This window comes from Vicugna pacos, chromosome 3 (assembly GCF_048564905.1).
Source record: "Vicugna pacos chromosome 3, VicPac4, whole genome shotgun sequence".
NCBI lineage: Eukaryota > Metazoa > Chordata > Mammalia > Artiodactyla > Camelidae > Vicugna > Vicugna pacos.
Genome location: NC_132989.1, coordinates 43,331,438 through 43,352,112, shown reverse-complemented (window position 1 = coordinate 43,352,112; position 20,675 = coordinate 43,331,438). Strand labels below are relative to the sequence as shown.

Here is a 20,675-nt window from a genome sequence, read left to right as displayed (position 1 = left end):
AATGCTTATGGGAAAGTAAAAAATATATAACACAGAAGTTCATTAATAGGAGAATGAACACCTAAATTGATGCATATTAACTAGAAGAAAAGGAGGTAATAAGAGGAGTGGAATTGGAACTAGTAAGTGTGGAGAACCCTTCTGAGGAGTCTTGGCACAAAGAGGAACACATAGGAAGATAGCTGGTGGGCAGTGGGCCAGGAGGAGGTGTGTTTTGTTTTGCCTTGGGATTTGGAGGAAATAATAGCACATTGATATCCTGATGAGAATGATCCAATACATGGTAAAAACTTGATGTTGGAGAGAGAGAATTGCTGGAATGATACTGCTTGACTAGATGATGGGGTGTGACAGCCACTGTGTACATGAAGGGATAGAAATGGCTTTAGAGGGCAGCCAGGGCAGTTCACCTACAGTTTGCAGACAGGAAGATGGAACATGGGAATGTAGATTAAGGTAGGTGGGCAGTTGTCTTACGATCATTTGCTTTTTATTTCAAAGGAACTGGGTCACATGGTGAGCAGCTGAGACTGAGATTGGGGAGGACGTGTTGGGATGTGAAGGAAGAGGAAGATATGAAATAGTAATTTTAGAAAGAAAATGGACATGGGAGGTGCGGTTCGATGATGTCCTGTGGTAGCCTGGTAGTGTCGAGGGTCCTGAATTTAAAGCAAGCCTCCTCCCGGTGTGCTTTTCCCCAGCCACGTTCAGTGGCACTGGTACATGCCTACAGAAAGTAGGGAGTTGGTTTGTCAAGAAAACAGTACAAAGAGAGAGAAGGGCAAGAGAGCCCAGTGGGTGGAGGGGGCGGTGATTATAATGATTCACATGGAGTTAGAACTGAATAAGGAGATGAGTGAGGGCAGTGAAAGAGTGGTCAGATCTGTGGGTGGAGGACCTGGTTTAGTTGAGAGATTGATGAGGGTAGAGTATTGGAGGGAAGGAGCTGGAAAGAGGGTGGTGGTCAGAAAGTGGGGGCTAGGCATTGAGATTAGGGAGGGTCTTGAGTTATTGTAAATGGAAAGTCCTAGGGCAGTGGTTCTAACTGGAGGCAGTTACCTCTCGCCCCTGGGGATACTGGCAACATCTAGAGATACTTTGGTTGTCATAGTGCTGGGTGGAACAGGGATGCTTCTGGCTTCTAGAGGGTAGAGGAGGGGTGTGCTGCTAAACGTCTTACAAAATGTTGTATACTGGTACAGGAAGGCCCTCCACCCAAGTATCAGCGGTGCTGAAGCTGAGAAACCCTGCCCTGGAGTTAGGAGTTCGGGAGCGAGGGACTGGGAGAAGGAGAAGTACAGCCTTGTTGGAGGAGAGAAGTTCCGGGAACTGAGATGTCTGGGTGTGGGAGGAACCATTTCTTTATGTATTGCAATTTGCAGTACTTAACCCGAGAGTAGTTTAGAGAGAGTGACAGAGACTGTAGCAGCATCACCACGTGAGGGAGAGTCTTCAAGGGTGGCAGCCACCACAGGGACTGCAGGTGATGTGCTCTGATAAGGTTCAAAGCTGGGAGATTTAGGGGGAAGGAGAGAGAGTGGTCTGAAAGTGGCAGTGGGGAGCAGGGAGGGTGTCTCATGTCCTACATCCAGTGATATGAGAACAGAGGGGGCCAGAAACACAGCACCACTTGGCAAGACTGCAGTGGGTGCTGCCTTCGGGGCAGAGCTGAGGTTTACTGGGTCAAGAGAGTGAATCCAGTTTAAGAGAACAGATTGGAGTACAGGGATTCTGCTGACAGTAGGCTGTGGATTCCAGGGGGCACCAAGGGAGGGTTTCAGGAGTTGGGTAGCAGTGGGAGAGGGGGACAGACCAGGAATATACTGAGCATGATATGGGAGTGACTGACAAACAGAGAAGGAGGCACAGTGAGACTGGGTGCCGAGGAGTCAAGGCACACGGAGATGTAGAGGTTGTGAAATTTAGAAGGGAGTGAGGTTTGGTTTTCCTTGTCTACCATCCACCCTGGTGATGAGGGTAGAAAGCCTGAGAAAAGAGAGGTGATCCCAGGGCACCAGCTCAGTCCCATCTTTCTTGGGCAGGGCCTCTCCTACCTGTGTCCACATGCCTTATCTTGGTGCTGCTTGCAGACTGGAGGACTGGTGTGGGGACTGGTGATACATCAAGCCCCCGGCCTCACCCACTGTGATCAGATTTACGTTTCAGAGAGAGCGCTCTGGCTGCGGGGTGGCACCTGGAGGTGAGAACAGAGACAGACAAGTCAGGAGAATGCAGACTGATCGAGGGGACCAGTGACAGGGTGGTCACCACAAGGAGGGAGGCAAGTGGGCAGGTCTGAAAGACATTTAGGAGATAAAATTGCTTCTGACTGGTAGCAGATTGAATGTTTTTGTGAAAAATAGGGAGGAGTTTAGGATCATAACCAAATTTCTTGGTTTCCTGAGCATGGAAAGAATGCAGTCCCCACAGTAGGCCCGGAAGTTGGCGTGTACTAAGCACGTTTGTTGAACAAATGAAAAAGAAAAAAAGATGCTGGGATTACTTTTACGTATAATGTGTCATGGAGCTAACCTCAGCTAAACCTACCCAGCGTGACAGGATGTAGAACCAAAAGGTTCTGGCAGCTCTGGCTACGCGTAATTGGACCCACTTGGCCAAACTCACAGCCCGTTTTGAGAAGAGTACACGGGAAGTGATGGTCGCCAGGAGTTCTAACTGTTGGTCAACAAGCCCATGAGGTCTTGCTTACATTAAGCGAGGGGTTCTTTTCACCTTTTAAGTAGAACTATAGATTTTTAAAAATTGTTTTTAATTGAAAGTAATTTTAAAATTACAGAAAATTGTGAACATTAAAATATTACAAAGAGCATGGTCATCTGTTGTTATTCACATTCACTTGTTAACATTTTACTCCATTTAAAAAAAGTTTATTTCTCTCACACACACACACACAAAATCCCTTCTGAACAGTAAGTTTCTGTGTCATATGTCTCTAAAAACTTCAGTGTGTATTTCCTAAGAATAGGCATGTTCTCTGCTGTGACCACAGTACCATTATCAACTTAATACATTTATGTTGATATGATACTTCTGTCATCTGCTTTCTATATTCCAGTTTTGTTGGTTGACCTAGTAAAGTTCCTTGCAGCATTTTCCCACTTCAGTGTAGAATCAAATTAGCCTCCTTTAATATGGAACATTTTCGTAGCATTTTTGTTCTATATGACGGTGACATTGTTTAGAATACAGTGTTACCCTATTTTTTGAAAATGCAGTTGATCTTTGAACAACAGGTGTTTGAACTGCACAGGTCCACTTGTAGGTGGATTTTTGTTCACTAAATAGGTCCTCCAGATGTTCTGCAGTCCTCGGTTGGTTGAACACACAGATGCAGAACCTTGCATCCAGAGGACCAACTGTCCAGTTACACAGAATTCTTGACCGTGTGGAGGCTGGCACTTCTAACCCCTTGGTTGCTCAAGGGTCAGCTGTAAAAAGCTGCTCATTTCATAGTTGTCTGCTTTTCCATTGTGATTAGATGAGGTTCTGCGTTCTCAGCTGGAAAACAGCACAGGTGAAGTTGTGTCCCTTTCGGGGCCTCACAACTGGAGGCGTATGGTGACCACTGTCTGCCTCACGTTAGTTAAGTTTGATTATCCAGTCACGGTTGTTCTGATTTTCCACTGTAATTATACAGTGGAAAATTATTACTATTTTTTCTCCTTTGCAACTAACAAGTAATCTGTGGAGGGATAATTTAATTCAATGCAAATACCCTGCTCTTCAAATTTCCCCACAGGTCTAGCATTCATTGAAGATTCTTGCCTAATGTGGTATTTTACAAGGGTGCTTGCAAGATGCTGATTTTCTAGCTTTCCCACTGCCTCCACGTTTATCAGTCAGCCCTTGGAATTCCACTGCAAGCAGGAGCCTCACCTTCTCTCTTTTTAATATATTTCTGTTATTGGCATGGACTTATTTATTCCTATTTTTCAGTGGTTTATAATATACTACTGTACGTAACTGTTCTGGTATTGGAGTTGTCTTAGATTTGGCCAGTGGGAGCCCCTTTAATCTGGCTCCTGTGCACTTTTGACCTGCCCTTACCATTCTTTTGTTCACTTTCTTACTTTTTGGTACAATATGGTATTTCAGGTGCATCTTGCACCTCCCCTGCATCCTCCCTGTTATCAGCCATTTCTCCAAAGAGCTCTGGTTCCTGTTAGTGGGGGAAGGGTCAGGATCTGGGTATGAGGTGTGGTCATTGCTACTGGGGTGATTTTGCTTCTTGGCTTTTCTAATGGGCAAAGCTAGGGAATACATGCATGAATATACACATACATGCAAATATAAGTACATATGTTCATACACAGGTGCACGTATGAACATGCTTCTGCACATTGTGGAAATCATAAGTTCATGCCATGACTCCAGGTTGCATCCATCCCTACCGGGCTTGCTCTTCCTTCCCTCACTGCCTGTTTGTATAGCTTTTCTTTGGCCATGAGAACCTTGGCTCCCAGCAAGAGTAACATATTGACTTGTTTAATCAATCTGAACTACATCTCAAATAGTTTCAGAATTGCTTTGGCCAAACCACTAAAATTGATGGTATTTTTTTTGCAGTTCTTTCACTCACATACACCACCTTGCCAGGATTGAGCATAGAGTCCAATACCGTGTTCAAAATTTCTTCAAGTTGGCCCCTCTTTCTCTCCTTCCTTATCCCTGTGGTTATGGTATTCATTTGAGATCCAGTTAGGTTTACCTGTTTCAGTTTGCTTTCACTTACAGGTCCCCCCTTCACATCTTCTTTTATTTGATTTCATTTTTTGAAGATGTAGAAGATTAGCATGCTAGAAGGCACGCTCAGAAGTATCACTAATTCCCATATTTCTTCAGCTCTATTCCCTCACCCTTTTGTAGGTAACCAACTTCAGTGTTTTATGGTTTATCCACCTCCCTGTGTTTCTGTTTGTAAAGAGAAGCATATTTAAAATTTCTTCCTTCTTTCTTACGTGAAATACAGCATGCTGTATGCGATTTTGTACTTTTTCTTTCACTTAGTAATATCTCCTAGAGGTCTCTCTATATCAGTTCATTGAGAGCTTTCTTATTCCCTTGTACAGCTGCATAGCACTCCCTTGAGTGTACGTACTGCAGTTTACTTAACCAATCTCTATGCTGGGACATTTAGGTAGTTCTTGGTTGTTTCAAATTACAAGTTTTCCTTCAATCAATAACTTTGTGCTTAGGTATTTTTATATTGTTGGAGAGGTATCTTCGGGGTGAATTCCCAGTAGTAGGAATGCTCAGGGTAAGTGCATGTGTAGGTGTGTTAGATACCATCCTATTCCACCACCCCACCTCCGCCTATAGGTTTTGTGTCATTTTGCATTTCATCTAAAATATATGAGTGTCCCTGAAACTATAGGTGTTAGATACTCCTTGAAGTATTCACCAGTGTGGCTCTGTTAGTAACATTTGGATCCTGATGCCATACGACATTTTGGTTTGAAGTCTTTCAGATTCAGTGATGAACTACTAGACTTGTGGTCAAATAGCGTGGTTAAGTCCAGATCTCCCACTTCTCTAACTTTGGACTGTTTCCTGAACAACATTTAACCTGCATTTCCTTATCTACGAAGTGAAGATGATAAAATCTGTCTTATAGGGTTGTGAGGTTGAACGAACCTGGTCCAAATTTGGACTTGTAATGGGCACCTGGGACCTGTCTCTGAATTGAAACTATCTTGCCCTCATGCACGTAGAGTTTCTAGGGTTTTGCGTGGGAACACCTTGTTCTTGACCAGTCTTGGCTGGCGACGAGCTTCTGTCAAGGCAGGAAGGAGAGTTCAGGTCTTCTAGGACCATGGAATTTTCTTTGCTTCATTTGCTAGGATATATGTTTCTCCATAATTAAAACACATGAGTCATTGGAAGGAATTTCTAAATCCTGCTGTAAAATGTTTTTACATTAAAGTATCAGTAGATCTTACCAGATATGCCTTTTAAAAATTAAAAAAAAAATCTTTGTAAGACTTGCAGTAAGGATTAATTATCATTAAAAACTTGAATCTGCAAATATAAGAGATAAATGATAACACTTAGGAAATCCTACAGTTTCTCTAAAGAGCAGATGAGGAAAAGATAGTGTAAAAACAATAACAAAAGCAAAACATCTGGAATCCTGGGATTGCATCTGTGAATTTTTCCAAATAGGATGCAGAATAAGCTCACTGTAGTAGTTTTCAAAGTTTACTGAAACATTATATAAATATTCTTCAGTGTTTTGCCTCATACTTTCTCCTTTTGAATTTTTGGGAGGAAAAGAAAAAGGAGGAAATACAACACAATCTAACACATCTTTTCCAACTCTATAATTTTGTTTCTATGAACTAGAAAGAGTTGTGTACAATTATTCATCAAGCAATTAATTTATTCATCTGTAAAAGAGGTAAAAAGATTTTTCATGTTTAGTATATAATTTGGAATATAATCCACACAGCTGACCAGTGAGTCCTAAAATATTTTTGCTGTTTTTGTTCTTTTATTGTAAAATGCAGAAATGGAAATGGATTTTATTCTTTCAGTGCTCTGTTGAAATGAACATTGATTTTTAATTCAAAGCATATTATATGCACTTCAAAAAGAGTTAAAAAACTGGTTTGTGGGTGTAGGGGTGTTTATGTGTAGTGTAATATTTTCTAAATCAGAGTACTTGAAAGAAAGTTTTTGCTTATATAACTCAGGGAAACACGAGCTACCTTATTAGCTCTTGGAGATTCACAGAACACATTAGCACATTAAAAAGTTTGAGTGTTTAACCCAGTGTTTCCCAAACTTACTTGCCCATGAAAGTTTTTTTATGCCAATATCACAAGACGCTAATGTTGTAAGAGATACTCCTAAGGGAGCACAATGTGAAGAGAAAGCTTGAAAGAACAAGGTAACAGTTTACTCATTGTTTTAAAATTCCCTCTAACTTCCCTTTCCAAATAATAACAAGATTGATACTTTTTTTTTTTGTTGCAGGACTTACTCTGAATTTTTTATCTGACTTTGAATTGGGGTTGCCTAGATAGGAAAGCCATGGAAAATATGGGGAAAGTGATTAAAAAAAACACTGTGTGCACTGTCTCACACACACTAACATGAAGTTTTAGTCTTTACAATTGCACAACTGCAGTCATTCAGGCTCACCATTTATAAAGATATAATTTCTCAAAATTTTGTGATATTTCTTTGGTGTCTGTTTTCAGTTGAAGGTTTTTTGTTTGTTTTTGGTTCCACCACTTGCCTTCCTTTATCAGTAATTAAGTTCTTTCAGTCATTTGCTATTAGCCCCCTGACTTTGTCGTTTTCCACCTAATGCCTAAAGTAAGTTAACTATTGCCAAGTACATAAAAATCTTACAGAGACTGAATGTTTAAAAAGGCTATAACACTGTAGACTTCTTTTAGCCTCTCCTGATAGGAAACCTCTCTGCTGCAGGCCTTTCCAACATTTGTATAATGATTGCATCTTAGGATTGTTAGGCGTACTAATCTCTTTGGCTCCTAAATATTTGACCTGTGCAGTGTACCTGAGGTTACTTCTAGTGACCTTGGAGGTGGGACAAATGTATAATAACAGAATTAAGAAGATGTTTATCCCCGTAATTCTTGCTGGGGAAGGCAGACTGTCCGTTGTGACTGCTTCTCAAGACCAAAGCGGAGGACCTGGCTGAAGTATGGGCTGTGTGTGGCAAGGCAGGTCGGGCTTGGGAGAGGCCATGAGGCTGGAGCTGGCCCAGGAAGAGTGAGCTGCTGTGCCTCGTGCAGTGTGAGTCCCTCCATGGCCCTGTCAGTGACGTCAGCACACTGTGGAAAGGCCAGGCTCAAGTAGACTTATTTCTTCAAGTATGCACAGAGAAACACAGCCAGCAAAGATGGGAAAAGAGGCTGAGAAGAACAAGGAGAGTTAGGTTGGGAATTCATCAGTATGATCCAGGTCCTGAATTCTTCCAAGTGATAGAATCAGGACTTTGAGTTTACTTAGACATCTTCAGTGTGATGAAGCCCCATGTGGTATCTGAATTAGAGGTGATTTAAGCTTGATCCCTTTATAAAATAAGAAATAGATTCAAGAGGAGCAGGGTATAGCTCAGTGGTAGAGTGCACGCCTAGCATGCATGAGGTCCTGGGTTCAATCCCCAGTACCTCCACTAAGTAAATAAATAAACCTAATTACCATCCCCTCCAAAAAAAAAAAAAAGATTCAGACTGTAGCTTTGCTTATGGCATGAGATGGCCCAAACTATGCAGGTGTTTGAGTAATTTTGCCAAAAGCAAGCATTGAATGCTTGGATAAAGTATTTTAGCGGTAGATTGGAAAGAACTTCTTAAGCAGCTACTCATCTTTGTATGAACGGATGGAAAGGTGCTAATTGTCCATGTCTGTTTGGAAAAGGTTGAGTAGGTAGGAGAGCCGTGAAAGAAAAGACAGTTGAATGTCACATCAGTTACAGTTATGCCAGTAGTTATTATAAGTGGCAAAAATACACAGAATTTTTTTCAGAATACCTGGCTCTTTTTTTAAGTTGTATTAACGCAATGCTCTTTTTTGTATTTGGGTCATTCTGCTAACAATGGGGAAAAAACAGGCAGCTGGTGTTAAAGCCTTCAGTGAATGGGGAATGAGTTTATACTTGTCATTTGCACAGGGCAGAAATATTTAGGAGGCCTGTGGGAGGCTCTTTTGTTCCTTTAATATATTTGTACACAAAGAAACTTGAGAAAACCCTGTTCTGGTTGGATCTTAAATACCTTTTATCCTTTCATTAGGTGATGGTAGTTTTAAAAAATATATTTAAAGTTAGATTTCCTGTGACCAGGTCACTATTTGAAAAGCAAAATAATACAGATACGTATGTGAAGAATAAAGTGAAAACCAGTCCAAGAAAAGTTTAAGGAGATTTGCTTTATTTTCAAGATTGATTCCTTTTTTGTTTCTCCTCCACTTTTGGAAATCTGCATTATATGTAATTGAATAACTTGCTGAAAATTTGATTTAGGTATGTCAGTTCCCCCTTATTTGTGGATGCTTTTGCTAAAATGTGAAGGTGTCTGTGTCACAGAGTAGTCAACAGTCCCCATTTCTTGTCGGTGACAGTGCCCATTGCGTCCTGTCCCACTTAGTGCTTGGGTTGTGAAAAGTCTCAGTGAGACGGGGCGCATACACTGAGGAAGGTGGAGGTTGAGGGAGGGGAGGAGCATCCTCTCCTGTACTTGCCTTATCTTATTTATTCTGATACAGGGCAAAGAGATGCAAAATTATCTTAAAACAAATGAACAAATGTGTTTTATATTTGGATAGTCCAGTGACCTTAAGAACACTGACCTGTTACATAAGGAATTCGTAATAGTGGTTGCTTCTGGGGAGGGGAATTGGGGAGAGTGGGAGGGAGATTGAGTTATCATTGTGTATCCACTTTGTTAACCTTTGGTGTTTATACCATGTGTATATATTTTAAAAAGAAAAGAAGAGGAATTCCCCTCTAAGCATTTCCACCTCCTGACCAGAGGCTTGGTTTCCCACCCTGCCCGGAGGGACTTTCTGTGGTTTCCTTGCACCGCCCCTCCACCCCCACCCCCCACTTCTTTTGTTTTTGAGGAAAGCACTTTCTGAATTCATTACCTTTTCTTCTTCATCTCTGATTTTGTAATTCCTACCCCTTTCACGAAAGCCACTGAAGATTTCTCACCGTGAAATGTGGTGACCTCCTGTCAGACACTGACCTTTCTGGGTCACTTGAGACTTGCCCTCTCCTCCAGCCTCTCTGACACCATCGCCTCCTGGTCCACTGTGACCTCTCCCACTCCACCTTCACGAGCATCTTCACTGTGATTCCACCTTTGTCTGCTCTGCGCTCTCTCCTGGAATAATCTCTGTTAGACCCTGAGGTGAAATCATCTGTGCCAGCAGATATGATCCTTCTCAGCTCTACCCCTGCCTGTTTACTGGCTCACTGGATGCGTGAAATTCCCAATTCCATGAGTACCTCAAAATCAAAACAGCCTGAACTTATTGTCCATTCCCTCGCCAAATCCCCAGTTTTCCCACTTGCTCTATTTTAGTGCTTGGCAGCACCCAACTCAGATCCCTGGGAATTGTTCTGAGTTCCTTCCTCCACCTCACAAGGTTTTGGAATTCGAGGTTGCCTTGCTGTAACGTGCATGTATTGGCTCTGCTTTCTCACATCCTTTCATTTCGCAAATAAGCTCCTAAATGGGGCAGCCCAAGGACGGGAGAAATTGCGTGTACATAAATGTCTGTCCTTGTTGAAAGTGAGCGTGCAGGGGGAGGAATCATTTCAGGAATCATTACTCCTCTGCATTGACAGTTTGGTATTTATGAATCCAGAGAAACCCCATTCCAGGGATGTTTCTATATTTGTGAACTGGTTTTAGTTTTTATCTGAAACAAAATTAGCAATTACATAACTTCACAGAGTTTGTGGTTTATTGTTTTAGTACTGATACTGTATTTTGCCTGGTTTCCTAGTCAGTCACTTAAAAAAAAAGTATCTTTTCCTGTACAATTAAAATTACCTCTTATATTGCCTTTGTTTCTTATGTTTTAGAATAAGTAATTAAGTAACTACTGGTTTAAAATAATAGTTAAAATTTATTGTATGCCTATTATATGATGCTTTACATCTGTCACATCATTTATTTTATTTCACCCAATAACGATGCAGAATGGAGAAATTCAGAATCAGGAACACCATGTAACTTGCCAAGATTACACTGCTGTGGTGGTTCCTCCTCCCAGTGGCCCCTCGTGAGATTCTTTAGACATCAGTTTAAGTGTGGCCTCTACATCTCTGAAAGGAAGACAGTTAAGAGCTGGATTTATGAGTGTTCTCTTTTTATTGGGAGTTAATTTCCACACGGTCAATATTTTTCCTGTTTTGGTGCCTGTTTATGCCGGAAGAGTTTGCAGTGCCTCAGTGCCGTCACTCTGATTACCGTGGTCATGGCGTGATGTAGAAGAAGGGAATAAAGGTGATGGCGGTCAGATTTACATGGGACTTAACATTTTATACTGTTAATTGATTGAGAGTGGTTTTAAGGCAGGTCTCCAAAACTACTTACCAAGAGATAACTATTCTTTGTTCTATGTGTTAAAAATAATTTATCTGCTTCTTTGAATTTATGGTACCTAGAGGGTGGCTGTCATCTGAAGAATGTTATCGCACTAATTCATATTCTCTTCTTCTCTCAGTGCAATGAAACCTCATTCTTTTTTGAAGCTCGAAGTAAAACTGCTTGCAAGCATCTTTGGAAGTGTAGTGTGGAACATCATACATTTTTTAGGTACGTTAAAGTGAAACATTTGTTCGTTGTCCTAATAAATGAATATTACATTTGCTTTTATAACAAGAATTCTATCTACAAGAAGAAATTTAGAAGTGTTTCTCTCTTTTTTCAGCCACCTAATTCTTTGGTTCATACTAATACAAATATATAAATATATAAACAATACATAAATATATATACAAATATAATATATATTTGTGTTTGTAGGATCCAGAGAATTATGTGTATGCGCACACATACATACATATCTTCTTTGCTCGTACTGTAAGAAAGGGTCAAGGACAATTGTTTTTTAGGTTTATGTACAAGTGCAGCTTTGGTATTGGTGGAACTTTAATGTCTTACTGTGGAAATACTACATTTGAAATGCCTGTTAGCCATCTGAGTGGAGATACGGAGTAGGCAGCTGGGTATGCAAGGCTTACTGGAAAGACCAAGGTTGGTCATGTAAATTTAGTAGGTATTTAAGGCAAAGGGGACTGAATGAGATCACTTATGAAAAAAGTGAAAAGAGAGAAGCAGAAGGCCAAAAATTGAGCTGTGGGACTCTCCCAGCATTTAGAGGACAGGAAGAACTGGCCGGGGAGTATGAGGAAGAGTAACCAGTAGAGCGTGGGAAAATGGGAAAGGAGGGAGGAAGATGTCGTGGTGATAAATAAGGATCTGGCAACTGCATTACATGCTCTTGGGCGGTCAAGTAAGATGAGGATAGAGAATTGACCACTGGATTGTGAGGATACTGTTTCACATTCTTATGGTGTAAAGATAAAACTGAATTTTGTTATGTAATACATTAAGCTTTGTTTTTTGTTTTTAAGTTTAAAACTAGGTCATTTCTTCCCCTTATTCCTACTTGATTTGTATAGGAAAAATTCCCCAAATAGCATGATGGTAGAGAAGTAGTCTTGTAAAATGACCAGTGTCCTTTGAGGAGTTTGTATTTAGAGAGGGTTGTGGTCCAGAAAGTGTGAGACATTGCCCTTCGTTCAGTGGGGCTGGGCTGGGGAACTCGACATCGAGGTGTCTGTTCAAGTTACCCAGGAATAAAAAGTACCAGAGCATATGGTACAAAGAAGAGTGAACCATCATGTCACATGTGGCTAACTGCCGTGAGAACCTTGGCATGGGTAAATCAACGTAGTGACAAAGTCCCCAAGATACTTTAAATGGAGAAATTAAATTGATTCACAATGAAAGACTCCTTTCGAGAGCAATAGTGTATCTAATAGTCTTCAGGAGGCCTGAGTATTTTGATATTATACCTGTATAAAATACTAGAATGTCATTGTGTTTCAAGTATTAGCTTCAAAATAACTGATTATTATTTCCTGCCAGTATGTAGAATAAATGTTAGTGATGTGTTAAACAGTGTTGTGCTATTATATATTTCTGCATAGCTTTTGCTTAAGTGTTGCATGAGTCTTTAATTTTCCTTTAAAAATTCATTTAGAATGCCAGAAAATGAATCAAATTCATTGTCAAGAAAACTCAGCAAGTTTGGATCTATGAGTTATAAGCACCGGTATAGGTAAATGGCATTTTTTTCCCTTTGGGGGATGTGTGTGTGTGTGTGTGTGTGTGGGTGTGGGTGTGTATGTGTATGAATAAATATTTAATGCAACTGTCATGCATATTAAAGTTTGTGATTTAATTTTTTCTTATTTTTCCACAATGCCAATGAATTTCACAAGTGTAACAGTTTATTAAAACTTTCTTGACAAAAATGATTTTCTAGGTTTATATTTAAAGTCTACATTAGCTGGGTTAAGTTCAGGGTTTTTAAAGTATAGTAGAGCTTATTATCTTCAGAAGTTCGTTTTGATCCAGTTGTCATTTATCTCTATGTTGTGATTATGAAACAAAGTAGATATTCCGAATAGTAGTTTATTGGTATTCATAGGACATTCAGTTAATCCCCTGTTGTAACACAATGTATACTTTATGTTGTAGATAAAGCCATATTTCCTGTAGCCTAAAGCCTACATATGCTGACAAGTATATCTAAACTTTATTGAGCAGTTACTAAGTACCATCGATATGCTGAATATATTCCATTTCTTGCTTCATTTAATCATTGCAACCTTGTTAATATTATCCTCATTAATATGTGAGGAAACTAAGGCTCAGAGAACACAAGTCACTTCTTAGGGAAACCCAGCTAGGAAGCAGTGATGTGGGGTCTGCTCCCTAGCACTCTAACTCCAGAGCCCCATGCTGTTAACCGTTAGTCAGACTGTTAACATATTGCAGGAAGAGCCTGATTGTCATGCAGCCCGGTGGGTGCTTGTGTCTTCTTTTTAATACCAGTATTGAAAATGGGAACCTTCTATGTTTCGAAAAGAATTTTTTGGTTTGTTTCAATTTGTTCTATTAAGTGGAGAGCCTGTGATGTGGAAGGAATGGTACTGGGTGTCCAGACTTACAAAGAGCCAGGTCTAACCACCTCTGCCTTCCGAGAGCTACGGTGTTATTCAGGCAGTGAGGCAGGTCCCAGGCCCTGTAAAACCCAAGCAGGATGTAAACACACCACTCAAGTGGTGGGCCACGCTGCTGTCAGTTCCACTGGAGACATCACCAAATGAAATCACCTAGGAGTCTTAAAAATAAAGCTGAGTCCAGTGTTGGCAAGATAATAACATGCCAGATTTTAATCCCTCTCCTTTGTGATCCACTTTTTTTTTTTATCTTGCTTTGAAACCCAGAGATAATTAATAAAAGAGTGATTAATAAATCAATAAAAGAGTGAATTAATATTAAATGTTCAGTGCATTAATCTTTACAAATTATTCACTTGGATATTACTCATTTACTGACTTAAAGTAAAATTTATGTGTCATTGTATGATCGATGTTCTTGGTATTTGTATAAAGATATTCATTGAAATCTAAAATTTAAACTTCAGTTTAAAAACGTTCTTCCCTAGAAAGTGATATCATTATAGGAATTTAAGGAAAGAGTATTTACTTTGATACTGAGAAACAGCAAATAGTATTTGGGTTGTTCTTCCATCTGGGGCATAACACAGTTCAAGGGTTACAGAGTGAATGTCTGTAAATCTATCTCCTTGTCACTGAAATGAAGCTAGTGAAGAAGCATCTGTCTTAGTGTTCATACTGTTAAAATTATAATTATGCTGTTTAACGTATGCTGTAGTTGGTTTCCACCAATTTACTCATACCTGATTTCTCAAATTTATTGAAATGCAAATGCTGTGGCTACTGGGAATTATTATTAGAAAGTTATTGAATTTTGCATATTAAATATCATTTCTTCCATGAAAGTAATTAAAGCTAACCTTTGCAGAATTAGAAGCTCTGCTGAATCAGTTCTAATTTTGTGGCTGGTGTTAATTGCCTAGTAAGTCTTAATGAAATCCAAGTCTCTGTGTCTGTATGTCAAAAGCACTAACATTATACTATCCCTGGAAGAAAGATGTTTCATCCTGCTGCCCAGAGCTAGGCTTAGGCAGGGATGGGTCTCTGGCTGCTGGGTGGTTGCCAGTACATGGACTGTTAATTGTCAGAAGAATAAAAAACAACCAGCCTTTAGTAAACATCATATGCCTATTCCTTTCTTTTGATACATTCTGGAGATACCCTGCAATGAAGCAGAACTCTGGAGACAACTCCTTCCTTTACCCTGTAGGCTTTTGGAGCACGGGAGATAACAAACAGCATAACCAGTGTATGTGTTTATTGTAGGGGATGTGTGTGTGTGTAGGTGTATGTGATAGAGAAAGACAGAGATCTAGGCTCTACTTTCTCTCCTGCCCTAAGATGTTGGGGCTTGCAGAATGCCGAGGAGTGTCCAACATCTTTTAGAAAATCTAGTCATTATTTAAGAAGAAAAAAAATAGACATTTTTAGTGATATGTGGCAGGTAATCCTTTCAAATTTTCAAAATTACATTTTTGGGAAAAGACCAAGCTGAAATCTGACAATCTGATTCTTTTGTTGTTTTATTATCAGATACCAATAACCTGAAATCGAAATTGATTAAATCTTTGGTTGAATATTTCATTACACACTGTTATCTCTTTCTCTGAGCCCCTTAAAAATTAACCTTGCCTTTACCTGTTAAGTTTGTAGGGGACTCCTAGTTTTGATGAATGAGTGAGATGTGTAGAATTTATACTCCAGAAATGAGAATCAAGCCTGAGAACCCTCCCTGGGAACCTGATGACCTGTTTCTAGGGCTTCAGTCACACAGGCTTTCCACATATCTTGAAGCGTGGAAGGGAGACCAAGTTCTCCTGAGAATCTCCTCTGTGTCGGGTGCTTTCACATGTGTTACTTTATTAAATCCATTCAATGACCTATCAAAGGAGGTATCATATCCTCATTTGTACAGATGAAGAATTTGAGACCCTCAAAAGTAAGGTCACTTAACTCAAGACCTTGAACCAGTCAGTGGCAGAGCTGGGATTTGAACCAGGTGTCTTTGGTCTTCTTTTCCCTCTTCCCTGCTGATGGCCGATTGTGCCCTCACTTGGAAGCTGAAGTGCTGGCAGTGCCCCTCAGCACAGAATGGGAGTGAGTGTGTGTGCCATAGCGTGAGGGGTGAGGGAGTGGGCGATCTTGGGGACAAAGTTCCATCCTGTCACTGTGGAGAGCCACCATCTGTTGGAGTTCTTACACTGACATGAAAACCTCTGCAGTTCTCAAGTGCTTTCTGCTACAAAGAAGCACTAAGAATACTGTCCAAGAATATTCCTGCTCAGAAATAGTCTGAACACATAGAAATAATAAATGAGGAAAATGAGGCTCTAGGAGATTTAAAGAAAAACCTGTGGAAAGCCTCTCAGTCACAGCAGAGCTGTGCTTCAAACTGGGCTTGTGGTGTCACGCCAGACCCTATGCTCTGTCCCTTCTCCCAGGCTGCCAGGCTATGCCGTGCCAACCACCGTGAGGGCAGACAGCTTGCTCCCGTCCTGGGTCCCGTTCAGCTGGGTGCCAGATGAGTTCAATGTTTCTGGACTTTCGTTTTATTAATCTTGGGGTATGATTTTCTCATTTCTCCTTTATTCCTGAGAGACTATGAGGAAAAATTGAATAAGAAAGTAAAAATCTCATTATAAAATGCCTCAGTGGTCCACATATTGGGTTACATTTTTAGGGCGAATATTTTTTCCTCTAAGCGATGAAGTACATCCTCTCCAAGTGTTAGAGTAAATCTGTTGTAAGTAGATCTTATCTTCATACTCCAAACCGTTTATAATAATGGAATTTTGCTCTCTATATGGAATTTTTTTAACTTTTCAAGGGGGAGATGTTACTATGTGTGTTACTTTATGCACTACTTTTGAAAGAAATCAATTTCAAGGGAAAGAAAATCTGTCATAGTTTGCTTCCCTCCCCTCCCCCTGATTTCCACGAACCCTTGAATGTGAAATACGCACACTCATGGATGGTACCTGTCATTTTAATTCCCATGGTAGCTCATATCAAGTAGTGTTCCCAATTAGCTTGATGAGAACCTGCTTTTTATGAATGTTTCAAGCCTCTTTTTATTTCTAATAAAAGTGGATGGGGTAACAAGGAGGGGAAACACAGAAGCATGTAGGAGGTGAATTTGGCTTTATATAAGTCTCATTTAATCTTTCTTGGGGAGAGATCCACCAATATTTATCCTGTAAACGTAGGATGAATAGGATTTAGGGCCATTAAAAGACTTTTTTCTTCCCATTATGTGGCTCTTCTTGTGGTGAATTGAAGTAGACACTTAAAATTGCATTTTCCCTGTACATAAATTTATTTTCGTGTTTGAAAGCCAGAGTCGTTCATTGGCTCAAATTCAGCAGCTGTGGAATAAATTTTTAGTAGGGTGAATGTTGATTGAAATTCAGCAAATAAAATCTCAGTTCCTTGAGAAAGTTAGTTTGTCCCCAGGGAAAGATTGCCCTGTTCCATCTTCACAGACTCTTTAGAGAAGTGGTCTGTGCACAGGGTTTTAGTCCTGCTTTAAATCTCCCAGGTCACTTGACCTGGTGCAGGTGAGGTTGGCATAATTAGTGGTTGACTGTGTCACAGGGTTCAAAGTAAAATCACACCAGGTGGTCCAGTGGGACAGGCTCTACTACTTGCCTTGTAAGCACAGCACCAGGACACATGGGTGCATGTAGAATCATTGCCTTTTGTAATTTAGCCCAGCTCAGTTTCTTTATTATTTAGTTGTAGAGCTGGAAGACCATCAGCATCCTCTATTTCTAGCCTATCATTCTACTCAAATCCAAACATAAATCCTCCTTTAATAACTTCTTTCCTGTTTCTCCATCTGAAAGATCTTCCTTCTGTCGACTGAAAACACACACACAACATGAGAGCTGTGAGTTAAGTTTTTCTTGGGGCTGCTGAGGACTGTGGGCTGGGAACAGCCTCTCAGATAGCTCTGAGGAACTGCTCTGAAGGGAATTTAGTGTGCAATCAGGCACACATCTTGAAGTTTGTTGCTAGTCACAAGGAGAAGATGTCTCCATTAATGATTTTAGTGCGTTCTAGGTATGAGAAGATGCAAGAAGTTGGGCTTATAAAATTTTCTCCTGTAAACACCTAACTATCTGAAGGCCTCTTCTGGCACTTTGTCCCAGAGCATGGGGGGCCTCATTCCTGACCTCTGCCCTGAAGTCCTGTCAGGGTGTGTTAAAGGTCAACAACTACAGTGGCTGGTGATTTCATTCTTGCAGAACCAGATGGCAAGCGACATTCTTTTTTTTTATTTTTTTAAACATTTTTTTTTATTGAGTTATAGTCATTTTACAATGTTGTGTCAAATTCCAGTGTAGAGCACAATTTTTCAGTTATACATGAAATGCATACATTCGTTGTCACGAGTGACATTCTTTAGTTGGCCCTTCTATCTCACCTAAATCCTTCCTGTTAAGAGTTTATTACTTCTTGGTTAACATTGCAGTGAAAATCAATTGAAAGCCCCTATATAAGTTAGAGTCTGTGTGAGTCTGTCTGTTCTTCTCTCCATACTTTGCAGGTATTCTTCATGAGCTGTGGCTTAATTTTATGGCTGTGTGGTTTTACCTGTGTTACTCAAAATGTTGTATTTTCAAGTGGCAGGACAGCATTGCAAATGAGTCGAGATCTTTCCATTCAACTTCCCCGGCCAGATCAGAATGTGGCAAGAAGTCGAAGCAAAACTTACCCTAAGAGAATAGCGCAAACACAGCCAGCTGGTAAGTCACAGGGCCCCCAGCTCATCGTTGTAACCTTGTGTTTCCTCTTAGGCTGTTGGTGTGAGATGTGCTTAACTGCTGACTGTAGCCCTGTAGGTTTTTGTTGTTGTTGTTGTTGTTGTTGTTGTTAACGGAGGTACTGGGGATTGAACCCAGGACCTCATGCATGCTAAGTACACTGCCAAGGTATACCTCCTACCCAGCCCTGTAGGTTTTTAATTGTTAATGCTAGTATTTTTAATTTGACCCAGAAAATGCCCAAGCAATCAGAAATTATTATTAAATAGACAGGTAATCAACTTGAATCACAATAACCTGCTTAATGACTATACCTAATGAGTTTTCTGAAGGGATTAAATAAAATCTCAACTGGGTGATTTCTTAGTTTGGTGTATCTAAGATTGGAATTGAAGCAAAGTTTTAGCAAAAGTCTTTAAAACAAACAAACACTGTTAACATAGCCATCTGCACAGAATTTAGTTGGTTTTTTATTATCTTTCATTGGGAACTATGATAAAGTGCATAAAATATACATACACATATACCTGTACACATACATGTAAGTGTGCGTTTGTATATACGCATATACAAATATATACCCATGCTTGCACACACACACAATGTTACATAGCCTGCAGCCCCACGATTCCCTCCTATTTGCTTGATCACATCTTCACCGTCTTCTCCCTCCCCAACCAGTCTGACTTCGTGATTATTCCCTTACTTTCCACTATAATTTTAGTACTCAGGTAGCCTTCTCTGAACAAAGTAGTTTATTTTGCCTGTTTTTAAAATGTGTGAGTGAATCAAGGCATGTGTTTTTTTGTGTCTTACTTCTATCCATGTTATATGTAGTATATACAAAGTGTGTTCATTTTTCTTAAGGTGAGTTTTCTGTTGTAGAGTAACTTCTTTATCCATTCTGCTGTTGATGGAGATTTGGGTTATTCAGATTTTTTTGTTTTTAATGCAGACTGCTTCTTTAATAAAACCACCTAATCAATCAGTGATAATCCATATTCAATGCTCAGAGTTCGCAAAGTGATTATTACCGACTTTGGTTTGTGGCTTGCTTATAGATCACTCTTACCTATCATTCCCCACAGGCTTTTCACATATATTATTTCATTTGAATCTCACAGTAACCCTGTGAGATAGGGCAGGGCAAAGAGTATGTTCCCATTTTACAGATGGGGAGGACATGGTCCCGATAGCTAGATGGGGGGGGTGAGTGGGGGATGGGACGAGAGCCCAGATCTCCTGGGCCTTTTTGCCATATTGTATGAAGTGAATGGAATTTTTAATAGCAGTAACTAACACCTGAACACTGCGTGACACTTGGCAAAACATTTGACAGCCCTTGTTTCATTTACTTCTCATGCCATGCCTGTGAGGAAAGTGAGTTTGCTCTACCACTGTGGGCTGTGAGGATGTCACCTGACTTGTAGTTTCTAAAATGAAATTCAATCTGATTGTGGGTTCCCTCCTCTCACTGGACTGGGAGGAAATTAACTTATTTCTCATAATTCTACAGTGGCAAAAATATGACATGATTTAATTTGGCAGTAGATTACTTTGCTACGTAGGTAATATTATCCTCATTTAGCTGAGGGAGAAACTGAGATTATAAAGGTATTCTGGCCAAGATCATGTAATTATTCTGAGACCAACTGAAAATACCAGAAGCATCCATTACTTCAGATCAACATTTTATTCAGTCTGCAATGCTGGAATCATATATGCTTTCTATACAAACCTGCTCAGGTTGTTTTTACACAAACCTCTTTTCCTCTTCTCATATGCTATTATAACAATATCTGCCTCTGTAACCCTGTCTTTCTGTCTGTCTCTCTGTCTCCTTGGAAGCCCAAATTCCGGAAGCTGATTAATTTAGGGACAAGGGGTTTTGTTTTTGTTTCTCTCCTGGCTTATGCAGATGTAGGCAAATGCAGTTTTCACAGAGCAGCCTGGAGCCCTCTTATCCATCTCCCCCTCCTGTCCCCAGCGTTGTGTTAGTTGTGTTACGATGCAGTCCCTCTAGGGTAGAGGCTGAGCGTGTGGCTAATGCCCAGCCCAGGCTGCAGGAGGACAGCCTCTCAGCAGCAGGTTGAGGAACTTTTAAAAATGCAGCACATGTAATACTTTCATTATTATAAAAAAGCATGCCC

The 20,675-nt window shown here is 40.2% G+C and overlaps 1 protein-coding gene across 2 annotated transcripts in view; it reads left to right on the top strand.

Moving 5' to 3' along the window:
- Positions 1 to 20,675, top strand: part of EPB41L4A (erythrocyte membrane protein band 4.1 like 4A) — a 220,134-nt gene that overhangs the window by 140,799 nt on the left and 58,660 nt on the right. For both annotated transcript variants that reach the window (XM_072958158.1, XM_006203963.4), the window contains exons 11-13: positions 11,230 to 11,321; positions 12,775 to 12,852; positions 18,386 to 18,507. In XM_072958158.1, the coding sequence (XP_072814259.1) occupies positions 11,230 to 11,321; positions 12,775 to 12,852; positions 18,386 to 18,507 (292 nt within the window). The remainder of the gene's footprint in view (positions 1 to 11,229; positions 11,322 to 12,774; positions 12,853 to 18,385; positions 18,508 to 20,675) is intronic.